General features: G+C 40.5%; 1 protein-coding gene across 2 annotated transcripts in view; it reads right to left on the bottom strand.

Moving 5' to 3' along the window:
* Arhgap42 (Rho GTPase activating protein 42) overlaps positions 1 to 23,306 on the bottom strand; it is a 234,571-nt gene that overhangs the window by 32,606 nt on the left and 178,659 nt on the right. For both annotated transcript variants that reach the window (XM_076926090.1, XM_076926091.1), the window contains exons 7-10: positions 21,197 to 21,301; positions 18,838 to 18,967; positions 5,020 to 5,120; positions 2,971 to 3,080 (exon numbers count right to left, since the gene is read on the bottom strand). In XM_076926090.1, the coding sequence (XP_076782205.1) occupies positions 2,971 to 3,080; positions 5,020 to 5,120; positions 18,838 to 18,967; positions 21,197 to 21,301 (446 nt within the window). The remainder of the gene's footprint in view (positions 1 to 2,970; positions 3,081 to 5,019; positions 5,121 to 18,837; positions 18,968 to 21,196; positions 21,302 to 23,306) is intronic.

The following is a 23,306-nucleotide window of genomic DNA, read 5'->3' as shown; positions in this document are numbered from 1 at the left end:
CAAGTCCTTGATTAATTAATTATAAATTCATAATTTGGAAAGAAAAAATAAAAGCAATGAAGAAAAACAGAAATAGAAAACTAAAAGCTATGTTCTACAGCCCTCTTTCAGAAAAGTGATGCATGACACTCACACATAACGCTCACACATGACACACATGACAGACACTCACACATGAACCCACACATGACACATGACAGACACACATGACACTCACACATGACAGACATTCACACATGACACCCACACATGACACATGACAGACACACACGAACATGCACTTATATGCACACATATACCCTTATACACATACATGTATTCACACACATACATGCACATAAACACCTTTACACACATACATTGTACTCACACACATACATGCACACACACACACCTTTATATACACACATACACTTACACACACATACCTGTACACATACATACATGGAAACCCAGATAAACATACACTCCTACACACATGGACACCCACATACACAGACACAGTTATACACTTATGCACAGAAACACACATGCATACACACATATACTCACACACACATACCTGCACACATACATACATGGAAACCCAGATAAACTCACACATACACACACACATAAACATCCACATCCACAGACACACATATACACTTATATACACATACATGAACACATGTACAAGCACACACATGCACACACACTTTTTAAATTTAAGTGATGACAGGTAAGTCATGAATGTATAAGGCACACGGCTGTCTGAAGGAATTAATTCAGTTTCCCCTGAAATAGTTGAAACATGGTAAATGCATATCCATTGCTGCTCAAAGTCACCTGACAATCAACAGTGAGAGTGACTAAGTTCATGAGTCTGACGTGGGGGCAGCCAGTCACTAACAATGACAATGTGTGAAGCCTCAGCTCACAACTAGCCAACGGTCCTTGGCATTTCTCTGCTCTGTGATCACAGTGTTAAAATGAAGTCCCCCAAATAATTTTCATGTCAGGCATGCAGGTGTATGTCTGCACCAGGGAGGCTGAGATCAGAGAATCACAAGCCCAAGGCCAGCATGGCCTACACAATGAGTCTGCATTCAGGCTTGGACTACAAAATGAGATCCTGTCTCAACAATGTCCTCAAAGTGAGATCCTGTCTCAACATTTTCCCAAAGTGAGATCCTATCTCAACATGTTCCCAAAGTGAGATCCTGTCTCAACAAACAGTGTACTCAAATTTCTCCCGTGCATCCACTGTGAAAAGTTACCTAAGGATGTATTTCCAGATAAAATAATGCATCATATAAAGGGGAGTTGAGGGTGGTATAAAAGCTTATAGATTATCTCATGTACAAGAATTGATATATACCTGCAATTCCCCTGCAAAACACTGGGAACTTTCATTATTTATGTGAAATGATTAAAAACTCAGAATAGCATAACCTGTTGACAAATAACTTGTATTTCTTCTGTAGATATGAAAATGGCTCACTAGAATGACAAGAAAAGAAAGAAACGAATGGAAGGGCCTGGATGATTTGATGTGATTGAACTGATTTTGTTTCTTTGGGACAAGTTCTAAGTACCACAAGTTTTATATACTTTAAGCTTGTGATCCTCTCGCCTCAGCCCCCAGAATGCTGACATTACAGATGCATGTTGCTGTGCCCAGCCTTGCTCCAGAGTTTAAGTCAGTATCACAGTATGGTACACTCAGTACCTGCTGGATGGCTAGAGTTCATTCTGGGTGCTGTGTTCATAAGAACACTTTATTATCTCATTTAACCCTCAGCAAACCCTGGATATGTAGAATTGTTTTCCTATTTTAGAGATGAAAATGACAAAAGCACGGAGTTTAAATAATTATAACTAGAATAAGCAGAAATCTAACAGTGCTGCACCCGTAGTAGCCCTCTAGTGGCTCTGAACTTGGCCAGTTCTGTGTATCCTAGTCCCTCTGAAATCTTCTTAGTCCATAATAGCAAAGCCACTAGGCTTCCAGTGATGATAAAAATGCTTGTCCTGAGCTTTTGCCTGCTTTTGGACCTTTGTCTTCCTACAGGGTTGCTTTATCCAGCCTTACTGTGAGGGGAAGTGCCTAGCCTTACTGCAACTTGCTATGCCATGTTTGGTTGATATCCCTGGGAGGTCTGGCCTTTTCTGAAGGGAAACAAAGGAAGACTAGATTCAGGGGTCGGGGTAGAACTGGAAGGAGAGGAGGAAAGGGAAACTGATTAGGATGTAAGATATGAGAGAATAAATTTTAAAAGAAAAAATACTTGTTTTGAAACTAGCAATCAACATTGTGGGCTTCTTCTCTTTTGCTGGGGTGTAGGCTGCCCTCTACTATGATATACATACATATATATATATACATATATATATGTATACATACATATAGTTCATAAGTTACATATATAATATTCATAAGCTTTATATATAACTATATCTATATAACACTACACACATACATACACACATATATGTAATTATTTAATTAATTATTATGTAATTTAATATGTATGTTAAACTGTACAAGTTCTTCTATGTGACTCTTCAGCAGCATCTACCTTGTGGTTCTTTTCTTTTTCAAATATAATACAATGAAAATTTATTGGGTACATATGTGAAAAGACTGAAATAAGTAGGTTGACAGTCTCATTACAAACACTATATACCAGTGGTTCTCAATCTTCATAATGCTTTGACCCTTTAATACAGTTCTTCATTTTGCACTGACCATAACCACAAAATTATTTCCATTGCTACTTCATAAGAGTAATTCTCCTACTGTTATGAATCATAATGTAAATACTTGTGTTTTCCGATGGTCTCATACAGCCCCCGTGAAAGGTCGTTGACAAAGGGGTTGTGACCCCACAGGTTGAGAACCTCTGCTCTAAGCCATTTCATGTTGTTCTTCAGACTTAGAAACAGAAAATTAAGTAAAAACTACAAAGTGAAAAGTAATGCTCAAACCTTTCGACCACTTCTATGTCAAAGCAGAAGCGTTTGTCAATGGAATCTGTCTTTCGCCGGATACATGACTTTAATTTAAACATTTCGGGTGAACCAGTAACAAGGCCATTCTAGAAAAAAAAAGAAAGGTATCTGGTTACTAACATAGAGAAGTGGATTGAGCACAGTGACCCAAAGTTGCCAACTGGAAATGTTACCTTACAGATAAGTCATGCATAAAGGCTTAACTCCTCTGCTTTCTAATCTGCTTCTCTCACTGACAATATACTGTGTTTTATTTCAAAGAAATCTGTCATAGGACTCCTTGTATCTTTAGACACATTTACTCTGAACAGGAACAGACACTGTACAGTGCACATACTCTTAGGACTCGGAAAGATATGACATTACAATCACTGTAACATCACAGTTGTATGTGAGGTACATGTGCTAGGATACTGTACTATTTCTCTGTCAAAATCCTTTAGTATAAAAAAGTAAACACAATCCATATAGCTAAGAGATTAGTGCCATGGGTGTGTTTCTGTACTGGGGCCTTAGAGTGATAAACAATGGCTTGCACCCAGTTCCAAAGGGGCCTCTAGAATAGGGACGCTCACATTTGCCATTCTGTTCCTACAGGCAGCTATAACATGCATGGCTTCACTGCTAACCCACTTGGAGAATAAAATGCAAACTCTCTGGATGGGACAGAACAGGGGCCTGAGAACTCTCGGGAGTTCTCTTCTACATGTGAGATGCCCATCTAGAATGCAGAAAAGTTTAGTTCGATGTTTGTTAACCATGTCGTGGTCAAAGAACCTCACAGATTTCTTATCAGCAGTCTGGCTTGGTTAGTTTGCATTAACACCCCAACTGTCACAGAAGTTGAATTTCTGTCCATTTCTACTCTAAGTGAGTCACAGATAGATGTGAATTGTGACTTGATGATTCTGCAGGTGAAGCTATCCACAGGTTCTTCCTCTCTGGTATGTTCCCCTTCTTCTTTTATGCCTGTCTTTCAGTTTGAATTATCAGGCTCTGCTGGATGCCTGGGCACAATAAGTTTCAGCTAAGACATCTTAGAGTTTCTACCTTCCATCATTAACTCTGCCATGTCTTACATGACAAACTGCCTGGGTGACTCATTTACTTTGTAGAAACAACTTCCTCCTCTGTTAAAATAAGATTGGAACAAATTATCTTTAGGATAAAATCCACCTCTGGAATTCTTCGCCCATGACCAAATGAGCTAATTCACAAGACTGGGTTAGGTTTCCAGTTAGGGTTGGGGTTGGGGTTGGGGTTGGGGTTGGGGTTAAGGTTAGGGGTTAGGGATTAGTGTTAGGTTAACTAAAAAAGAAAAAAGAAGACAAAAGAGAAGGAAAGATACAGACAGAAAGGAAGTTAGGAAGGAAGGTAAAAGAAAAAAGAAAAGACAAATAGACATAACGATGGAAAAACACACAGACCGAAAAACAAAAGAGAAGAAAGAGTGAGTTACACTTTACATGCAACACAGGCTGTACCATTTCATCAAATCAGGAGCAGCATCATGGCCTACAATGCTAGCTAGCCATGAAACAGTGACACATTTAACTCTGGGGTAAGTGAGCCTTGATTGATTGCTTTGAAAACTTTGTTAGTCAGCATTTTGGTATGCGAATTTGTGGACTGTCAGAAGCTAGGGCACACAAGGACATCTCTAGCACTGCTGGCTGGGACAGGATACAGAATCTTGGGGACAAGTTGGGTCCAGGAACTGTCAGTCGCTTCCTTGGTTGCTAATTAACCCATAGCATGGACTCCTGTTCTGAAGCCAGGAACATAGCAGGGTACCTCAGACATTTAATGAAGGATTCTTAACTGCAACTCGGCTGCTTATAGATACAAGATAACCCCAGCTTAAAAAAAACCACTGTCCATTAGTTTTAATGTCATTAAGGTCACTAAAAGTTCTCTTATTAAAAATGCATGCTGTTACTAGGGAAGGGAAGCACAGGTGACACTTTATTTACCTCCCATTCCTTAAATGACAAGCTTAATTTAAAAAGGAGAGAGCTCACTCACCATCTTCCCACTGGCTTTCACATCGGAGACGCTCATCGTGAACATTTTGCTTCCTTTGTCGTAAGTACAGTAGTGTTTAATCCACGTGAAACCCAGTGGTCCTAGTGCAGGAGACAAAAACACTTTAGATATGGTGAAATGCTCTGGACCTGAGTGTGTGCATGGGCACGTGGAAAGTGTCCATTCATCACTGTAGCTGGACCATTCTCTGTGAGGAAAGCCAGTCTGAGGAAAGGTGACTGAGGAAAGGTGACATCACAGACTCAAACAGCTTTACTCAATCTCCCTCAGAGAATCTGGAAACCCACGAGTGAGCCGTTCCATAAACCTCAGCTATCTTAACCTTATCTATAAGTGTGGAATTTGGTCAATAAGTCCAACCAACTATGGACAGAAAATATTTGACAAAACAATCACACAGACACCGAACGTATATAATTATTTTTAAGATGGGGGTCTTGCTCTGATTATTCTCAGTCTTACCATGCAGCCAAAGCTAGCCTTTGGCTGCCAAGGGCTGGGATTACCAGTATGTGTCACTATCCCTGGCAAACAATTAGAGTATTTTTAGTATTTGTACAGACATTGAACGAGTAAGCATTTGACAAATGAGTTAAGAGTGAATGATCATTTTCTCTGACATTGAGACCTTGGAATTATTCCCTCTTACTAGTGATGTGAGAGGAGTAAGCCTGAGGATGGAGCTTGGAAGGTAGGATGCCCTCCTGTACCCTACAAAAGCAGACATGTGTCTCCAGGGCTAAAATTCAGCACTTAAAAGGTAGAGGCAAGAGAAGTTCACAGTCTTTATTAACTACATGGCAAGGCCAAGGTCCACCTGGGCTACAGGAGACCTCGACATTTCAAAAACTTCAATAGTTCTTACAAATAATTCCCCTAGAGTCTCGTGGAAGAGCAGGGGATAGAACTGTGTAAGCTGGGGGTGGGGGAGGTGTGTCAAGGACAGCACAAGAAGACCTACAAAGTCAACTAACCTGGGTCCATGGTGGGTAACAGAGACTGAACCTCCAACCAAAGAGCATGCAAGGGTTGGACCTAGACCCCCTATAGATGTGCAGCTTAGTCTTCATATGGTTCCCCTAACAACTGGAGCAAGGGCTGTCTCTGACTCTTGCCTGCCATCGAATCCCAGTCCCCTAACTGGATTGTCTAGTTGGGCCTCAGTGGGAGAGGTTGTGCTTAGTCCTACCATGACTGGATGTCCAAGAGTGGGTGGTACCCAAGCGAGGCTTCTCCTTCTTTGCAGAGAAGGGAGTATGTAATGGAGGGAGGGATTTGTAAGGGTGGGACTGGTGGGGGGAGGGGGCTGCAATCGGGATGTAAAGTAGAAAAAATAAATTAATGAAAAAACCCTATTTATGTCATTTGTATTAAAATAAATGTGTATTATCAGCGATGCTCAGTCTGTTTCTCTCACAAATACTCTCCCCCTTCTCACAGCACAGCACTCCATGTTATGGGCTGCTAGTGTCCCTGAAGAACCAGACGCTCCTGTGTCTGCAGTGGGGTGTATCCTTCATTCCGCTTTTCCCTGACAAAAGTACAAGAGCTTATGATTACCCAGAAGATTGTTCTGAATCCTAATGTCATGATGGGCTGGGTATGTTAGAAACAGAGCTTAGGGCTCCCTTCCTTGGAGGTTCTTCAGCTCCCACTCCACCCACTTCAAACAGAATTCCTTAGCCACCTCTATGCATAATGTGACCGCTGGCTTGATTTCAGAACCCTGCACTGAAAGACAAGCAATTAGAACAGAAAACAGCACCCCTCCAGACGGTGCTTCAGGAGCCGCTCGGTTTCATTTCTGTTTATAATAATGTCCTTGGTGTCAACTTTAACTTTGGTAAATACTTAAGCTACTTCAGATTTTAAAATGACAGGGTGCACACACACTTGGCAAGCACGAGGGATTACGGCAATTAGCTCCAGTTCTGTCGCCAGAGCACTTCACATCGCGAGAGTACTTGACAACACTTGACATCCCATGTCATGTGAGGTAGACTACTTAACAGCTGGGGGCGCTGAGTGGGACACAGCTGATGCAAACCGGCAGTGACCGGTACTTAGGTAGTGACTATTATGTAGGATCAGCTGTTGTTTTAAAATGAAGCAGCCATCGAGCTCTGATGGCATTTTAAACTGAAAATGTCTTATTTTCCCTGCCTTATCTTACATGTGAAACCTCCTGCACTTCCTGCTGTCCGTCCTCCAGGCTTGCTGGCAGCTGTGTGGGAGATGGTCTTAGATAAGCTGCTTAAAATCCACCTGTGTAAGTCTCTGAAAATTTAAATTTTTTCACAACTTCAAAACTGCAAAACAAAACAAAAAAACCTAGTCATCCTTCTCAGTGATCACAGAAAGGGGTGACAGATATTTGGTGCGGTGAGGATCATATTCACCTACTACAAACCTTTACCTGAAAAGCTTCATGTCAGGCTTTATAAAAGTGCACGACACACCTAAGAAAGGCAAGCCCTCTAGCCATGTTCTCTTTAAAGGAATAATACTGTAAATTGTTTTTATTATTTTATTTTTGAAAATTATTTCATACAGTATGTTCTGAGTATGGTTTCCCTTCCATCTTGTCCCAGATCTACCCTACACCCTGCCATTCCAACTGCACATGTTCTCTCTCTCTCTCTCTCTCTCTCAAACAAACAAACAAAAAAAAAGAAATATAGACACCCACTTGGAAATTATAATGAGCAAGTAAAATATTGGTAAGATTTTTAAAAAGCACAAATAAAACAATATAAGACCCCCACCCCGGGAGGGGAAAAGAACTGTACAAAAGTACCTGACTTCATTTTGTGTTGGCCATCTGCTTGTGGCCGTGAGGCCTGCCCTTAAGAGTATTTAGTAGGTCAAGTGAGGCTCACGGAAGACACTAATTTTTCATTTGTAAGCAGTTATCATTAGAAGATAGCTTATGGTCTAGGAACAGGATCTGTGAGTTCATAGGTGTACCAGTCGTTCTGTGTCTGGAAGGCCTTGTTTCCTTGGTGTCTTCCATGCACACTGACTCTTCCATCTTCCCACCTCCTCTTCCCCATAGTTCCCTGAGGCCCGAAGGGAGGGTTTGACGAAAACATTCCATTTAGGACGGAGAGTTCCAGGGTCTGGCATTCTCTGTCCATTGTCCAATTGTGGGACTATCTTTTCCAACCTACTGCAGGAGGCAGCATCTCTGATGAGGGCTGAATGAGACACTAATCTACAGGTACGGAGTTTCTTTTGTTGTTATTGTTTACTTTGCTTTTGCTTTTGTTTTGGAACAGTAGTATTTGGTTTTACTCTAGGTCCCCATGCTATCTAGTGTCAGGTTCTTGGCCATCTGAGCAGTGTTGGGGATGGGTTCCATCTCATGGAGTGGGCCTTAAACCCAATGAGATACAGTTGGTTAGAGCCACACGTTTGGTCCACCACTGAACAAGCTCATCTTGTAGGCATGTTGTCACCATTGTAAATTGTTTGTAGCTGGGTTGGTGCTTACCATAGTCCTCTAGTAGCATGCAGAGTACCCTCCATTACTAGAAGACCAGTCAGTAGGGGGTGAGGCTCTAGTTGCACACCAGCTCAAGTTCTTCATGTGAGTTATATAGGTCTTTTTTTTATTAGATATTTTAATTACACTTCAGATGCCATCCCCTTTCCCCATTCCCCCCTTAGAAAATCCCTATCCCATGCCCCCTTTTCCTTTTTGCATTTATACATTTTTAAAAATGTTAATCATAGGCTTTATAAGTTTGGTATTGCTCAACCAGAGGTGTAACCCACTACCCAACCTAGATATATCAACTATCTTTGACTGGTGGAGATACATGAACATCTGCCTCGCTGTCTCCCCCCTTTTTCTCTTATCTTTAGCAATAGCACATAAGTTTGTGGAGAGCAACTAGCCTTGGAAATAGCCTTGAACTGTTTGGGTGTATCCATAAGGCACCTTTGGCCAACAACTCAACTAGATCTAACCCATCCCTGGTACTGGAGGTTCTCTCAAAGAGACAAGAGATATCTATTTGGGACATTGTCTCCCCTGTTATTTGGTGATTCCATTTAGATTTCTTTCACATATGCATATATTTTAAGAAGCGTCTGCTGTAGTAAGTTTCTCTGTGAGTCTTCAAATGGCCTTTAGTGTAAGCTGTCCTTCCTTCTGCCTTCTGTTCCTTAACCCCCTCTGACCTCCCCCTTCTCCCTTCTCATTTAATGCTTCTTTTCCAGTCCCCTGCCCCATCTAATTATATATTCTATGTTCCCTTTCTTAGGAGATCCTTTTTTCTACCTGGTTCCTTATTCTATACCGAACATCTGTGGTTATTTAGGTAATAGCATTCCTATTGAAGGATTACCAGCTAATATTCATACATAAGTGAATATGTGCCATATTTGCTTTGTGAGTCTGGGCTATCTCATTCAGGATGATTTATTTTATTACTGTGACTGTGTAGTATAACTTGATATCAGGATGGGGATACCGCCAGCAATTCTTTTTAGCTATCCTGGTTTCCTGCATGTGTGTGTGTGTGTTAGTTTCCATATGAAGCAAAGAATTGTATTGAAATTTTGATATGTTTAATCTCTAAATTGCTTTTAGAAGAATAGCTGTATTCATTATATTAACACTATTGATTTATAAGTATGAGAGATCTTTCTATTTTCTGCTACCTTCTTCAATTATACTCTTATAATTGAAAAATTATACAACTGAAAATTATATAATTTATATATTATATAATTGAGATAATTGCATTGAAAATAATATAATTGAAAATGTTTTTTATTTCTTTCTTTAATATCTTAAAATTTTTATGTAAATCTCATTTATCTTATTAGAATTAAGATGTTGCTTATAAAACATGATATTATATATTCTTGAAGCTATTGTAAAAGATTTTGTTTCCTAATTTCTTTCTTAGTCCATTTGTCATTTGTAGATAGGAAAGCTACTTATTTGTGATGTTAATTTTGTATCCAGCTACTTAGTTGAATTTGTATAGGATTTGACTTCTTCCTTTTCAATTTGTATCCCCTTTATCTCCTTTAGTTTTTGTATTGATCTAGCTAAGACTTCAAGTATTATACTATAGGTATGGGGAGAATGGACAGTCCTGCTTTGTTCTTGATTTTAATGGAAATGCTTTGAATCCCTCTCTGTTTAGGTTGATTTGGGCTGTGCCTTGCTGAAAAAAACCTTTATTTTGTTGAAGTCTGCCACTTGTATCCCTAGTCTCCTCCCTCTCCTCCCTCTCCTCCCTCTCCTCCCTCTCCTCCCTCTCCTCCCTCTCCTCCCTCTCCTCCCTCTCCTCCCTCTCCTCCCTCTCCTCCCTCTCCCTCTCCCTCTCCCTCTCCCTCTCCCTCTCCCTCTCCCTCTCCCTCTCCCTCTCCCTCTCCCTCTCCCTCTCCCTCTCCCTCTCCCTCTCCCTCTCCCTCTCATTCTCTTTCTTTTCTGAAACAAATGTTGGATTTTTTTCAAAGGCCTTTTCTGCACCTTAGATGACCATGTGGTTTTTGTCTTTCAGTCTGTCTATGATATTAATGAAATGCTTTGCAAACTAATGAGGCATTCCGGGTACTCTTACGCCCCCAGCCAAAGACCTCTGCCCATCCTGCATGTTCCTGGCTCTAGTCCCCCAAAAGTTTATAAGTCTTAGATCATCCTAAGTAAAGTCGATCTGCCTACTTACAAGCGGTCCGGGTGTGGTCATTTACTGTACATACTCACAGGGCTTCCGAACCTCTGTTCAACGTTTCTGCTCCCACTTCCCTCAGGGACCGAATTGGCCAATAGTCCACAGATCAGGGATAACCCCAGTTCACAGATTTTTGTTTGTTTACTTGTAGACTTTAATTTACTGCTTTTATTTCACTAGGGAAACTATTTTTAATTACTATAATTGTAATTTATTTATTTATTTTTTGCTTTTTATGTCATATCACCAGTGTGCAGATTCACAGTGTTCCCATCTTACAACATTATCATTGTGCATATTACATATAGAAAATTGCTAACTCAATGATTTTCAAAATGTCTTCAAAAATTACAAGATATTTTAGGATAAAAGGATATGTGGACATTTTAAATCATAAAGTATTTCAATATATACATTCAGTTATCCATATATATATATATATATTACAAAAAAAAAAAAAAAAAAACAGAGGCTGCTCATGATTTGCGATGGTTCGAGAATCCTTTGCACATTTTATGATGGGAGAATGTAACTAACATTCAGTAGAAGCCATTCCAAACATTTCACATTTGAACTTAGTCTGGGGTAGCAATGCAGTGCCTGGTTTTTACTGTATTGGTGTGGGAAGTAGGATCTGTGAAGCACAAGGTGAAGCATCTGGTTCACTGCAGTGGGCCCTGAGGTTACGATCTGGTACTCGGCTTCCATGCGAATGTGGGCTTTGTATTGTTTTTCTTGTTATTGAAGACCAGCCTTAGTCCGTGGTGATCTGATAGGATGCATGGGATTGTATCAATCTTCTTGTAACACTGTGGAGGCCTGTTTGGTGACCAATTATATGGTCAGTTTTGGAGAAGGTGCCATGAGGTGCTGAGAAGAAAGTATATTCTTTTGTTATCGAATGAAATGTTGTATAGATATATGTTAAATCCATTTAGTTCATAATTTCTGTTAGTTTCACTGTGTCTTTGTTCAGTTTCTGTTTCCATGATCTGCCCATAGCTGAGAGTGGGGTGTTGAAGTCTCCCACTATTATTGTGTGAGGTGCAATGTGTGCTTTGAGCTTCAGTAAAGTTTCTCTTATAAATGTGGGTGCCCTTGCATTTGGGGCATAGCTGTTCACTCTTAAGTTGCTCCTATGATCTTGATTTACCTTTAGTAGGTTGTACATACCAACAAATCTATCCATTTCTTTTAGATTTCCAAGATTGGTGGAGTATTCGTTTTGAAAATATATCCTGATCCTCTGGATTTCCTTGGAGTCAGTTTTTATACCCCCTTTTTATTTCTAATGTTATTAATTTGGATCATCTCTGTGTCTTTTAGTTAATTTAGCTCCAGTTTAGCAATAATATTGATTGTTTTTCCAAAGAACCATTTGTTTCATTTATTCTTTGTATTTATTTGTTTGTTTCTATTTTATTAATTTCAGCCATGAGTATGATTATTTCTTGTCACCTACTGACTTTGGGTGCTATTTCTTCTTTTTGTTTTCTATTTTTTTAGATATGCCATTATGTTGCTAATATGAGATGTCTCCAACTATTTTATGTAGTCACTTACTGCTAAGACCTTACTTCTTAGACCTGCCTTCATTATGTCCAATATGTTTTTGCTGTTTTCATTTTCTCTAAAAGGTTTCTGCGTTTTTATTAATTTATGTCTTGAGCAATTGATTATTACCGGTGAGTTTTTCGGTTTCCATGAGTTTCTATACTTTCTGCTATTTTTGCTTTTGCTGATTTCCAGTTTTAATCCATGGTATCTTTAATCTCAGGATACAAGGATTTCCTTCAGTTTTCCTATATATCTGTTGAGATTTGATTCATGTCCAAATATGTGGCCAATTTTGGAAAAAGTTCCATGAGATGCTGAGAAGTATATTCTTTTTGTTTGAGTGATATATTCTATAAATATCTGTTAAGTCCATTTGATTTATGCTGTTATTTAACTCCAGTATTTCTCTGTTTAGTTTTTGTCTGGATGACTTGTCTGTTGGTGAGAGTGGAGTATTGAAATCAACCACTATTACTATGTGAGGATCAATATGATCACATATTGATATATTTAGCTGTAGTAGTGTGTATTTTATAAACTTGAGTGCCCTTATGTTCAGTGTATAAGTGTTCTGAATTGTGTATCCTCTTCTTTGATGAATATGTAGTCTCCTTTTTATCCCTTATGATAAGTTTGGATTTGAAATCTATTTTGTCAGATAATAAAATGGCTACACTTGCTTCCTTCTTTGACCCATTCACTTGGAATTCCCCTTCTGTCATTTTACCCTGACGTGATATCTATTCTTGCAGGTAGGATATGTTCCTTGGATGTTATAGAAGGATGTATCCCATTTTCACATCCAATCTATTAGTCACTGTCTTTTTAGTACAGAACTGAGATAATTATTGAGACATATCAATGAGCAGTGCTTTCTGATCCCTGTTATTTTATTGTTGTGGTGGTGGTACACATGTACACTTTTGGGGTGTGTGTGTGTGTGTGTGTGTGTGTGTGTGTGTGTGTTAGAGGGGAATATAGATGGATTAGGAGAAATATCTGAAAGTGGGTTTAGGAAGAGGCTAAAAGGATCCTGTTCACATCTAGAGTCAGGGTCCCCAGGGTCCTGGAAGTGTGGTGGGAGGAGGGGATCCTGCAAGTTTCCAGTAAAGCAATGAATTGTCCGAGAGACAGGAATGCAGAGGCTAGGGAACTGTGCATCTGAAGCAAGAGGTGGAATTTTTAGTGAATGGAGTTGAGGTGGAAGAAGAGACACTTGTAAAGATTTTACCAGGCTGAGAGTGAGACTGCAGAGGTCATAGTGGAGGACAGGAAGAATAATGTCACTCTCACCAGAGTGCCTGCCAGCTGTCGTCACTGGGGAGCCTGGATAGAGAATGTCTCTAGATATAGATGGCTGACATGATGGGGTCTCAGTCATTTTAGGAACTAAATAAAACAAGCTTATCTTGTATAGACTAACAAGGATTCAGAAGTAGTCCTTTTAATAACCTCACTGGAAATTGAGATATTTCATACATATTATTGCTAATTCATGAAGCCTGAATAGAAATAAATATGAACAGGTAGGCTAAATTCAGAAAACTGTACACAAAAGCAACACAGTAAGCAACAGAGAGCTGGAGATATAGAAGTTTATAACATGCTTACCTAACCATCCACACAGCCTTGGGTTCATTCCCCAGCTGTGATTCACTGGGCATAGTGGCACAGTCATAGGGAAAAAGGGTCATGGTGGAGAGGAACAAAGATCAGTAGTTCAAGGCCATCCCCAAATAAATAGTAAGTTCAAGGCCAGTCTGAAGGAGACATGAGACCCTGTTTAAAAAAACTAAACAAAATCCATAAGGTGGATGTCAGTCAAGTAATGCCAATAGATTTCTGACTATGAAACCCATGTGCTTCCCAGGTTAATTGAAGACTATTAGACGAGACTTAATGCTGCACAGGGGCAGACAATGTCAGCAGCTCACATGCAGATAAAGAGCTCCATATCCAGAAGACAGTGACTGCCTCTGCCTTTCTTAACACCATTGACTGCAGCGATGGTTCCAAAGGTGTACACATATAGGAAAACATTGGTTTATAGAAGATACCAGTGGTCAAATACAACTAGTGCCATTGTATACATGACACAGGCAGGACCAGAGAAATCCCAAGTAGAAACTGCTGTACCAGTATCAGAGAGGGGTTCATAAAAAGAAAGGAGACATCTTGCCTGTGAAGGTCTCCAATGCCAGACACTGTTCAAGTGTTTCCTCACAAGAAGGGCATAAACACGGGAGTCAGGAGCCTTTCATGAGGGACCTTCAAGAAGGCTTGCTACAGGGGAGAAGTGAGCAAGAAAGCGTGAAGGTGGAGGAGATGCTTTGAAGAGGCCTTTGCACACTTCTAGCCTGGGCTGAGGTGGGGGAGGTAACAGAGAGGTGTGAGTGAAAGGGTCTTAGGATGACACAACAGACAGATTAGATCCCCTGATGTAGAGACAGAGAACTGAAGATTCCCAGCAGTTTTGTAGTCTAAGAGAGTGCCATTAAAATAAATGAAATAACCTCAGGGTAATGTCAGCACCACAGAAGCTCAGGATGACCCTGAGGAAAATCAGTTGTCTTATAATAAGTTATGGATATGATATAAGTGTATCAACTCCTCACTAGGTCCATCCATTCAGTCCTCAAGCCTACATTATTAAAAGGCACACACTTAGTAGGCATGCCCACAAATGCTACGCTGTCTGGAGATGGGCCAGCATGGTCCTGTTCATTGAATGGACTATTGCCCAGTGACTGAATAACATAGATTTGAAGAGTAGGGTTAAGATGATGTTAGCAGATAATCCAAACCCTTTTCTGTTTAAAATAAAATTAAAAAAATTGACAAATTGAAGCAAATCTGTTCTGGCTTTCAATTTTTGCTTTGTCTTGTGTTGTTTTGAGAAAGGAGAGGAATGAAGCATGAAGCTATGACGTTGAGTGGGAAGGGAGGGAAGTGAGGGCTTCTGGGATGAGTACTGGGGAAGGGAAACATGATCAAAATAGAGTGTACAAAAGTTTTCATTAAAAAAAAAAAACCAAAGAATTGGTGTGTATGCATGGATCACAGCAACTATCTATATTATCCACGGAGAAAACATGAAATAACGTATCAGGCCAGAATGCCTCTCCTGTGTGTCTCAGTGTTTGATGTCTCCGTGCATGCTACTCCATGCCACAAATCCTCACCTTTGGTGAAATCCACACTCAGTACAAGTGAAACTACTCTCAGATAACACTCACTCTAACCCTTCAAAGCTGAGAAATTTAAAATAAATATCCCCAAATGCTGTGTGCCAAGCCAAATCTATACCTCATATGATCTGAACCGGTGGACTGATCTATGACTGGTGGATTGATCTATGAACCTGAGGCTCAAAGCTGTTTGTTGAGGGTTGGTCTGTTGAGATGTATTGTAATGTTAAATTGTATGCAGGAGGCCTAGGATTAAGAGTGAATTCTCCTGTTTACCAGCTTTTGTTGTGCAAACCCTGCTCCTTAACTTAAAACTATTTGGGTGAGTCAAATTAGCTACAGCCAAATATTGGAGGATCAGAGGGGTGGATTTTCAGTTAGCTGGTTGGGGGTGGAAAAGCAAGAGGAGAAGGAGGAAGAATGAGAGAAGAGGAGGAAGCTGCCAAGAGGGGGAGATGTACCATGAGCCCACAGCCAGAAGAAACAGCAAGATATCTTCAGTACACCACTGGGGAAGTAGCCAGGTCAGCAGTCAGAAAAGTAAGTTAGGAGGTACCCTCTTCACCCCCCACCCCCACCCCCCAGTAATTATAAAAGAGAAATAAAATAATCATAGTCTGAGTTTCATTTGTATGTAAGCTAGTTGGGGATAAGTTTAAAATAGTTGTAATATGGCTATTTTGTATGCTATAATTATAAAACAGCAGGAGAGTCATCAAGATTCATAACCTCAGATCTGAAAGGAGCATACAGTTAATGAGAGACAGTCTTAGGCTCTCACCTGAGCCTAGGTTCATTGTCCAACCGGACTATGTGGTAACTCATGCCTGCCAAGTCTGTTCATCAAATTGGTATGTGGTTGTATGACACTAATTACTGAGCAGAGAACCTGAGTATCTCACATGCAACTTTCATTGGCACTCAAATGTACATCAAATTCCTTCACAGTCAATGCTACTGCTCTGAGTTCTGCATCACAAACCCTTCAACTACAGTATTTTGCCAACAATGCCAACCTTTTACACCATCAGCATGAAGAGTTTGGAACAAGCTTCCTTGAGTATCTTACAGTCTCAATGGGCAGGACAAGAAATAAAAAGGTTATGGCAGAAGGTGATGTGTCTGTGTGTCAAAGTTGACATATGTGGGATGTTACAGATTTTGCCAACTTGATACAAACCTGTGGAGGAGGGGATCTCTACTGAGGCATTGCCCTTATCCCGCTGCCCTGTGGGCATGGGTGTGATGTATTTCCTTGATTGCTTATAGGTGCAATGGCCACTCTGAGTGGTACCATCACTTGGTGGGTGGGCCTTGGCTCTATAAGAAAGAAAATGGAGCAAACCATGGAAAGCAAGCTAGTAAGCCGTTTTCATCTATTCTCTATGCTTCAGCTCCTGCCTCCGGGATTCTGTCTTGACTTTTCTCATTGCTGGTCAGTGATGTAAAATGTAAGCAAAATAAAGCTTTACCTCCTTCCAAAACAGAAAAGCAAAAACAAACAAAGGAGTACATGAACAAATGTTTCTCAGCTTTGGTGGCAATTTGATTTGTCACTGCTGCAAGAAATTGAAACATGCAGTTTTCTGCTTTCTAAAGCACATACTCATATTTCCATTAGGCTGGAAATAACAGCTTACTACATCACAAATGTAAGAATGGAACCTTAGGGTACATCTGATGTGAAAACGTGCTGGTTTAGTCAAAATAGTCAAGGTGGTTTCATTTAAAGACCACACACAGAAAGGACCCCAGATACCCATGTCTGAGGGGATTTATGCTGATTTTGTGGGAAAAAAACATTCTGGGCATGGGGTTGTTATGACAGGTCTCTGTTGCATCTGCTATTTGTTTCTCACTTCAGGAAGTAGAGATTGCCAATGTGACATGGCATAATTGCTGCATTACTTCTGAAAACTGGCAGAGCCCAGAATTTAATGACATGATGCTGTTGAGGGAAAGATGAGTAGTGCAGTCACCAGCCTGCGTCATCCTGACGAGGACTTTCATTCTCAGTCTCCCATGGGACTTTAAATAGAGAGCACTGCCACAATTACCTTCTAAACCTGAACCTTGTATTCTTTTCACCTGAGAGCCTGCACAAAGCCTGTGCTGAAATAACACTTCTTCACTCTGGTGATGGTAGTGGTGGAGAGAAGACTGCCTTATATTCTGTATAGAAATTCAGTCTTCCTTCATGAAACCATAGTGATGCTTTCAGGCAAGTCACTAAGCTGTGTGGTGCAGAAACAGCATGCTGAATTACAAGACACACCAAATCCAGGGCTAGCTATATTCATCAGCAGTAAAAGGGTCTGCAGCCAAGGCTTACAACCTGAGTTCAATTCCTAGGACAAAGATGATAGAAGGAGATCCCACAAGTTGTCTTCTGACCTGCACATAGTGCTGTGTTCATGTGCATACACCACACACTCACACACACACACACACACACACACACACACACACACACACACATACACACAAACAAAAATACATAAACACACCCAAAAGAAAAACCACACGCTTTCACAAAGTTGGGCTAGGATAATGGCTTGGGGGGGGGAGTGGTTAAAGTAATTGCTATGCATGCATGAAGACCTGTGTTTGGATCTCTAGAACCTGGGTGATATGTCAGCTGGGTGTAGCAGCCCTCCTAGAAGACAGAGATGGGGAGTCCCAGAATAAGCTGGCTGTGATGACTATTCTTGTTTGTCACCTTGAATATGTCTGGAATTAACTAAAACCCAAGCTGCAGGGTACACCTGAGGGATTTCTTGATTGATTCATTTGAGGTGGGAAAATCCCCCTTAAATCTGGACCATATAAAGGTGCTGGCAGCCTATATAAAAGACATGGAAGAAGGAAGCTTGCTGTGTTTGCCTACTTGCCCTTGCTAGCACTTGGAAGCTAATTTCATCACTGTTATTAGAGCCCACTTACTTGGGTGGGGTTCCAGGGTATACGAAAAAACAGCTGAGATATCTTGGACTGAGCAACCATAGGACTCTTGGACTTCCACTGAAAATCAGATGTTTTTGGAATAGTGGGACCACAGGTATAAGCCCCTCTGATAAATCTCTCAGACCTGTTTCTCTAGATCCCTGACTAATTCATGGACTAATGGGACTAGCCCCATTGGATGAGCTCTGGGCTTGACTGACACCATGCCTACATGAAAAGGTGGAGTTATATGGGAGATGACATGAACCGCTATGGTCATGAGTACATAAGTCTGCATGCAACCACACATGTATCCACACGCATGCAAACATGCATATATACACATGGACCCCACACACGTGGAAAATAAAAAGGGAAGTAAAAAGAGAGACCTCAAGTCTGTCTTTGGGACTCACTTTTCTCCTGGACGTAGAGATAGCCCTCCATGGTCCACTGGCTGGGTGGTCTGTAATCCTGGTTGGCAGACTTCATCCTCTGCATCAATCTCTCCACCTCTTGTCGAGTGCTTTCAAAGTTATTTCTTGTCTTAAGTGAAGAGAAGCCACAAATTCACTCAGCATTTAGTTGTTAACTAAAGTTCCAAAACTGCCAAGGGGAGTGCGGTAACCTCACCCCTTCAGTCCTACTCTACGTAAAAGGACTCTGTGTGCCGGCTCTGAGTCACTTTAGTAGAGACATCCCTGGATGACCCTGGACATCCTTTTCTGACGCTTGTGTGTGAGAGACTTTCTATCTTCAGATTCTGTGGCGAGTCCCAAGTCAGTGAACTACAGCAAATGAAATTCTGGACTATCTGTTAGCTTTGGATTAGCTATGATTATGAGGAAACACATAAGAGCTTCATCTCTTTTGTGAGGAAGAAAAAAAATGATGCTTTTGATATATATGACAATGAGCAAGTTTAAAATAAAATCCCCCTTTTGTCCCAAAGTCTTTTATTTTTATATATATTTTTTTAGAATTAAAGAAAATCATGTTGCTATAATGAACTCACAAACAAAAACTTCCTATGGATAGATTTAGAAAGCCTCAGCTCTAGAGTCTACCTCTCAGTGAAGTCTACAGTGAAGGCTTGTTAACAGGCACAGCACGGGATTTTGTTTCTGAAAGTACTAATACAGGTTTGTTAGAAGGCCAGTGTAAAACGTAGTCACACAAAATCCAAGCTCTTTTTTTTTCCTTTGAGAATAGTAATTCATACACTTGATAGTAAGTTTGCTTAAGCTGTAGGGAAAAAAAAAAGTAAGGTTTTCTCCCAAAGAATCTGGTTTGCATTCAAAGTACTTCACCCTAACAAAGTATGTCTAAAAATAAAGTCCAGAGCTTACCTCTGGACAGCTCGATGGGCCACACAGGAGAAGTTAACTTCAGAGTAGAGTGGGGTCTTTATCTGGGGACTATCTTGCTGTTTCATTCTTTTAAACATAAGGGTTGATTCTTTCAAGTGCTTCCTTTCTCCCATCCCAACTGACATAATTGTAGCTAATACTGAAAGAACTCGTAAAAACTCCCCGGCATCTGCAATTTTCCTTTTTATTTATTTATTTTTTTAAATTTTTTATTGATGACAGACAACTGTCTTCCACATTGGAAAAAAAAAAAAAAAAAAAAAAACAATGAAAATAGCTACAAGGCAAAACTATTCCTGCCGGGGAACCTGAGGGTAAAAAGCTGAAACCCAAACATGATTAGGAAAATCCAATTGCATAGTTCTGCAGGGACACGCCATTCTCGGTAGCATACTGTCTAGACTCCATGATGATGGGACCCAGATAAGCAGAGACAAACACAGCTTTTACAGAAGATTAAGTGAAGGTTATTTTGGCTAGATTGCTATCCACTCAGTCATTCAGTGACTGGCGGCTCAACATTAGGACTTTGCTCTTCCCCAGGACTGAGGACAGCAGAAATGTGTGGCTCATGGTAGAGTTGTCACTACGAGTCCAGAGACCAAAGGAACTAGAGGATGTCACACAATAAGCCGGTAGAAATGGATAATGTGTAACTGGCTCTCACCTGGATGTTAAAGCAAGGCCTCTGAATGCTTCAAAGCTACAGTTAACGTATCTGCAAATTAATAGCTGGTGCTTTGCATATGCTTTCAGAGATATGAGCCATAGAATGGGAAGCCTGAGACCTTCCCTTTGAAAATGGAGAAATAGATATTGCTTTCTCAGCAAACGAGACTTGCCTTAAGCCAGCCAGTTCCCACTCTTTTCCTGGATTTGAGGAGTAACTGAGAGATGAAAGACACACACACTGTGAGTCCCTGTGATAGTTTGATATCTGTATATATGGTAAAATCATTTCCATAATCAGGTTAAGAAATACATGCATCACCACATGTATTTTCTGTTCTTGTTTGTGTGTGGTGAGGAGCACTTAAGGTCCACTAAAAAAATTTCAGGCGTATACACTGTACTAACTACACTCAGCACAGAGGATGTGAGACTCCCAGACCCTATTCATCCTGAGTCAACCACTAAGTTAACAAGAATACCGCTAATTTCCAAAGACCCGCTTTGTAATATTTATTTTTATAAAACCCAATAGCATACATTTTTCTAACATAAAACCAGTTCTTCTCTGGCACACATTCACCTAGTCGCTAGGAAATAAGTCATGAGGATGTCTGTAAAGAAGACTCCCTGAGCTACTGGGGTTTGCCACACTCACACAAGGTCCGGCTTGGTCCTAACTGAGTCACTGTGAGGTCATCGCTAAAGAACAAGAAGGAGAGCAGAGCATCCTTACGTTCTGCAAGTTGAATTGCAGCTGTTGCTTGTACGGTGCAAATTCCTGGGCAAGTTCATATCCCTCGTGGTAAAATGTAAACAAACCCTGAAGGAAGGACAAAAGCTGCAAAGATAAAAACATACACGTTAAAAAAAAACCAACAACAACAACATAAAAATCAGCTTTTCTAAATATGAAAAGATCATTCAATACAAAATATCAAGGATATCATATTCATTCTAATTTCTCAAATGATTTTTCCATCGACACGTTTGGCCATGGAAACACGGGTGTGAGACGGAAAGAGATCATTGCCTTCTCATCTCGTCTCTCCGTGTGGCCGTGGACATGTACTGTCAACGGTTCTGCCATCCAAATGCATCATGAGACGACCACAGGAGGCCATTAGGGGGATCACAAAGAATTGGGAAGGGTCTCTAGACAAAACAGAAGACGAAAGGGCGTTGGATTTAGAAACTGGGCAGGATATAACAGGAAGGAGCTGGCCACAGCCAATAACAATTTGTAAAGAGAGAGGGAAGAAAGATTACCACCAGGTGGCAGTATAGATCCTGGTTTTGGAGAATTCAAGAGTTGAGTTAGAACATAGACTCACTTGCTCTTTCCTACCCTGAGTAAACTCTTCAGAAAAGAGAGTTCGTACTCCTAGCCTTGAAATTATAAATTCTTTTGTGCTTAATTACTATATGCTTGCATCTGTAAATAAGGAGGGCTTATCATAAAATTATGGGACAGGTATGTATATTAGTAAGTTTATCCAGAAAAAAAAAATCATGGATTTAATATTTTATATAATTCACTGTACTTTTATTCCCTAGCATTAGCCACTGGCTCGGTCAGCCTACAGCTTCTTGCTGCAATTGAATGGAAAGTATTCTCAAAAGAAGCTTATACTATGTCATTTAAGGCTATTTGAAAACATCCTTTTATGTGAGTAGCTTCTCCCATCTCCTCTGTGTGGAGAGGCAGGAGTACCCCAAGGGACATCTCATGTGTGTGTTGGGACCGCCAATACTTACGAGCCGGCTCTACTAGAAAATGATTCATGCTTTTCTTTCAACATGTAAGTCAACTCCATTCTATGTTCACTTTTAGGAGTCTAACACTTTCAAAATATTTTCTTAATTTCTTCCTTTTTTTTTTTTTTTTTGGTTTGCTTGCTTAACTTAAATCTCCAGTTTAGAGCAACTGGAGCTTAAAGCTAGATTTAACCGCTTCCAGTTAGGCCCTACATGTGTAGATTTAGATTTTCTTCAAAGGTTAAAAACATGAAAATACTTCTGAAATGCATAACTAACAGGAGTCCTCTGACTGCCCATTAGAAGAGCATTTTCTCGGTTGGCATCAGTAATCAGCCCATGGTGAAACTCTCTCACTGTGAATTAGACGTCATAGGGAGCTCGTATCTTTTCAAAGCCATCGGAAGCCGCCCAGTTCACTAAATTTACAGGGAAGATATTTTTAAAGCATTGCAATAAATCTATAAAATACCTAATACCCCTAAATCCACTTTTCTAATATTCTGACTTCTCAGAGTATGGGGGTGGGGAAAGACATATTGTGTGTCAGAAATATAATGGCATCTAAATAGTGTGTGTGGACTCCTGAAGTCTGGCTTGAGGCTCTGGAGTAAAGTTAGTTTATCCATTAAAAGATTAGATGCATACAGAAGTGTCACGTGCTTGCCACTGTGCCCACAACTACCTGAGAGACACCCCTTTCACATGCAGAAAAAGACCTCTGGTGTTTCTCAAGTCACAGGTCCGGAAGTAATTTGATAGAGACTGTGGCGAGCCAGCACTCTCCACTGAGACCTGTTTGTTAATTGAGCTCTAAAATTCATGATTCCAGCACTTCTGTCTCCCTGAGGTTGCTCTGACCCTACGCATTTCTGACACAGCAACTGCCACAGACAGAAATCCACCTGCCAGCCTCATTAGTGGGGCTGCAGAATCATCGCTTAGTAGGAGGCATCCATTTTCTCTCATGACGTATTCTAAGCACTCAGTGGGGAGTAAACAATTTTATTGAAGTACATAAAAATGACACACCAGAGGCTGGAGAGATGGCTCAGCGGAGGATCTGGATATCCAGCATCTAGATGGCA

This window comes from Arvicanthis niloticus, chromosome 27 (genome assembly GCF_011762505.2).
Source record: "Arvicanthis niloticus isolate mArvNil1 chromosome 27, mArvNil1.pat.X, whole genome shotgun sequence".
Taxonomy (NCBI): Eukaryota; Metazoa; Chordata; class Mammalia; order Rodentia; family Muridae; genus Arvicanthis; species Arvicanthis niloticus.
This window is presented reverse-complemented; position numbering and strand designations above follow the sequence as displayed.